This window comes from Chenopodium quinoa, unplaced genomic scaffold (assembly GCF_001683475.1).
Source record: "Chenopodium quinoa cultivar QQ74 unplaced genomic scaffold, ASM168347v1, whole genome shotgun sequence".
Classification (NCBI taxonomy): domain Eukaryota; kingdom Viridiplantae; phylum Streptophyta; class Magnoliopsida; order Caryophyllales; family Amaranthaceae; genus Chenopodium; species Chenopodium quinoa.
Genome location: NW_018743476.1, coordinates 2,350,899 through 2,354,078, shown reverse-complemented (window position 1 = coordinate 2,354,078; position 3,180 = coordinate 2,350,899). Strand labels below are relative to the sequence as shown.

The following is a 3,180-nucleotide window of genomic DNA, read 5'->3' as shown; positions in this document are numbered from 1 at the left end:
GAATGTTTTTGTCATCGTGATTATGCTTTAATACTTGTTTTATGCTTTGTAACCACGAGAGTAGGTTATATTCATGATTCAAGTAATCCCTCTAGCATGAGAGAGTAGTTGGGTGCTGTAGATGACTTCCCCTATAATATCCCCTTAATTTACTTTTTTTTTCTACATGCCATTTGTGATTTGTGACAAAATTGAGTGGTATATCCCGAGCCGTAGAACTCTTTAATTATTGTTAATCACCCCTTAGTATTAGTTGATTTGAATTAGTACTTGCTACATAAAACCAAACCAATTTCGACTTTAGTTAGCTTGTTTAAACGGTAGTATCTTGGTGGTTGATTCAACGCCTCTCTTGGGTTCGACCCTTTCTTACCCTTGCTATTAGCTATTGAGACCAAGTGATTGGACTTTATCTTTGGTAGGATCAAAGATGGCCTATCAAATTTTGGCGTCGTTGCCGGGGAGGCAAAGTCACATTGAATGTATTATTGTTGAATGAGACTAAATGTGTGTATATGTATCATAGATTTCCTATCTATTTTTGTCTATTTGTGTTTTTAACTTATGATAGTCATTGCTAACGTCTTTCTTAGCTTTGTTTGACTTTGCATGACACGAAAGAGTAAGCAATCACCGCTTATTCCCGTGGAATTAGAGTTGAACAAAACCTTGAGGAACGTGAGGAGAGTTTTGCAAGGCACACCCGAGCTCTCTATTATATTTTCGGATTCCGATCCGGAAGAGGTTTTTGAAACCAACAACGAAGATATCATGGGTGATAACAATCCTCCTCCACCTTTACTACGAGACTATGACCACCCCAATGCCTTCACACTTCGGAGTGGCATACGTCTCCCCACCATAAATGCAAACAATTTTGAGATTTCACCTTAACTCATCCGTATGATTCAAAGTGATCAATTTGGGGGTAGTCTTTATGAGTGTCCTTTTGCTCATTTGGACAAATTTCTTGAATTGTGCACAACTATCAAGAAAAATAACATTTCGGAAGAGTTTATTCGGATGTACATGTTGCATTGGTTGAGGACGGTTGAAGAGGGATCGTTAACTACTTGGGATGAAGTGACTAGAGCATTTCTTGGGAAGTATTGCCCTCCCGAGAAAACCGCCGAATTAAGACAGAAAATCACCAACTTCAACCAAGAGATTGATGAAACTTTGTGTAAAGCATGGGAGCGGTTCAAGGATTACACTAGAGCATGCCCTCACCACGGTTTCACCTCATGGATCATAGTGCAAAGCTTCTATGATGGTCTTACTCCTACCTTGAGGGCCAACCTTGATATCGATTGACGAGGCCTACAAAATGATTGAAGAGGTTGCCAAGCATTATGCTTATGGGGTGACAAAAGACAAAGTCATCCTAAGAAGGGCGGCAAGCATGATCTTGAGGCAATAGATCTTATTGCTTCAAAGGTTGATATGTTAGATCGAAAGCTAGATCAAGTGAACAATGTGCCCGGTAGCTCCTCCTCGCAAGTCATGTCTTGTGAGACATGTGGAGGAAACGGTCACATGGCATCCTATTGAAACTCTACAACAACGGAGCATGTGGCTTCTACTGGGAGAAATGATCCTTACTCTCAAACCTATAACCAAGGTTGGAAACAACATCCAAATTTTGTATGGAAACAACCCAACCAAGCACCCCCTCCTCAAAACAATTACAACCAAGTTCCTCCTCCTCAAAACAATATCAATCAACCCCATTTACAACAACAAGCTCCCCATAGCCACCCCAACCAAAGAGACAATGTCCAACAAAGAACCCAATACAATCAAGCCCCTCCTCCTCAAAAATCCAACATTGAATCCGTTTTGGAAACGTTCATGACCCAATAAATCAAGATCAATGGGGAAGTTAGTAGCTCAATTCAACAACTCCAAGCACACAATAATATGATTGAAAGTCAATTATCTCAAATTGTGCATCAAGTTGGATGCCCTTCTAACCCCGGTGGTTAATTTCCAAGCACAACGGTAATGAATCCAAAAGAGCATGCAAAATTAATCACCTTGATTTTGGAAGGAGGGTATGAAGCTCCAATTATGAGAGAAGAGGTCACCAAAAAAGGAGGTGAGGGATATTGTTGGGTAGATGAAAGTGAGTTTGTAAATGAAGTGAGTGAGGAAGCGAGAGGAAGCTTAAAATTGAGTGATGAGGGTGCCTTAAAGAGAGACGAGGGAGAAGTGCATAGCCAAGCTCCATTGAAAGCATATGAGCCTCGTATTCCATTCCCTCATCGAATGATAGAGAAGAAGCTAAATGAGAAACTTTCCAAGTCCCTTGATGAAATGAAAGGACTTCAATCAAACATTCCACTTTTTCATGCTTTATTACAAATGCCTACATATGCAAAGTTTTTGAAAGATTTTCTTACTAAAAAGTAGGCTTAAGGAGAGTGATTCTATCTTCCTTCCAACGGAGATAAGTGATATTTCTAAAAATGAGCTTCCCGAGAAGTTTGGTGACCCCGGTAGTTTTGCTACACCGGTGAAGCTTGGGGATCTTGAATCAACAAATGCGTTGTGTGACCTTGAGGCTAGTGTTAGCCTTATGCCTCTCTCTATGGTTACAAGGTTGAATCTTGGGGATATAAGTCCCACCAAAATGTCAATCCAACTAGCCGACCACTCGGTAAAAATCCCATTGGGAGTCTTAAAGGACATCCCGATTCAAGTGGTGAAGGCTCTTATGCATTGCTATTTTGTAATCATGGAGATGGATGAGGATTCCAAAGCACCTCTCATATTGGGTAGGCCCTTTTTTAAAACCGCGGGTGTTAACATTGATATGAAACAAGGACTACTTAGCTTGCATGTTGGGAATGAAAATATTTTCTTCTCATTTCCGGAAATTTCAAGTGAGCCCATAATGAAACAAGTTCATCAGATCGATGTTTTGGCTAATACTTTGAAAGAAGACATGGAGGAGCCACAATAATTGACTCATGCTTTGGAGGTGAAAAAGCAAAAGAGGGTCAATAAGAAAAAAAGAAACAAGATTAAGTTGATGGAGAAATTATTTGATTGCATTTCTAGTGATGATAGCAATGTGGTTGTTTTGCCTAAGGAAAATGGCAAGTGTGTGGGAACAATGAGATGGGTCAAAAAGGTGTGTCTTGACCCTCCCTAATTACGGATAGCGCAATGTCGTCA

General features: G+C 40.2%; 1 protein-coding gene across 1 annotated transcript; it reads left to right on the top strand.

Annotated features, from left to right (window-relative positions):
- Positions 1–2,004: 2,004 nt before the first annotated feature.
- LOC110739428 lies at positions 2,005–2,965 on the top strand. Its single transcript, XM_021919888.1, has 2 exons — positions 2,005–2,303; positions 2,413–2,965. Exons 1-2 carry the CDS (start codon positions 2,005–2,007, stop codon positions 2,963–2,965), a joined length of 852 nt encoding a protein of 283 aa, XP_021775580.1.
- Positions 2,966–3,180: the final 215 nt, after the last annotated feature.

What these genes read in the sequence shown, in the direction of transcription:
- LOC110739428 (XM_021919888.1), top strand. Translation starts at nt 2,005, where the DNA reads ATGAATCCAAAAGAGCATGCAAAATTAATCACCTTGATTTTGGAAGGA. An exon ending in CTAAATGAGAAACTTTCCAA is followed by an intron (nt 2,304 to 2,412) that starts GTCCCTTGATGA and finishes ACTAAAAAGTAG; the next exon opens with GCTTAAGGAGAGTGATTCTA.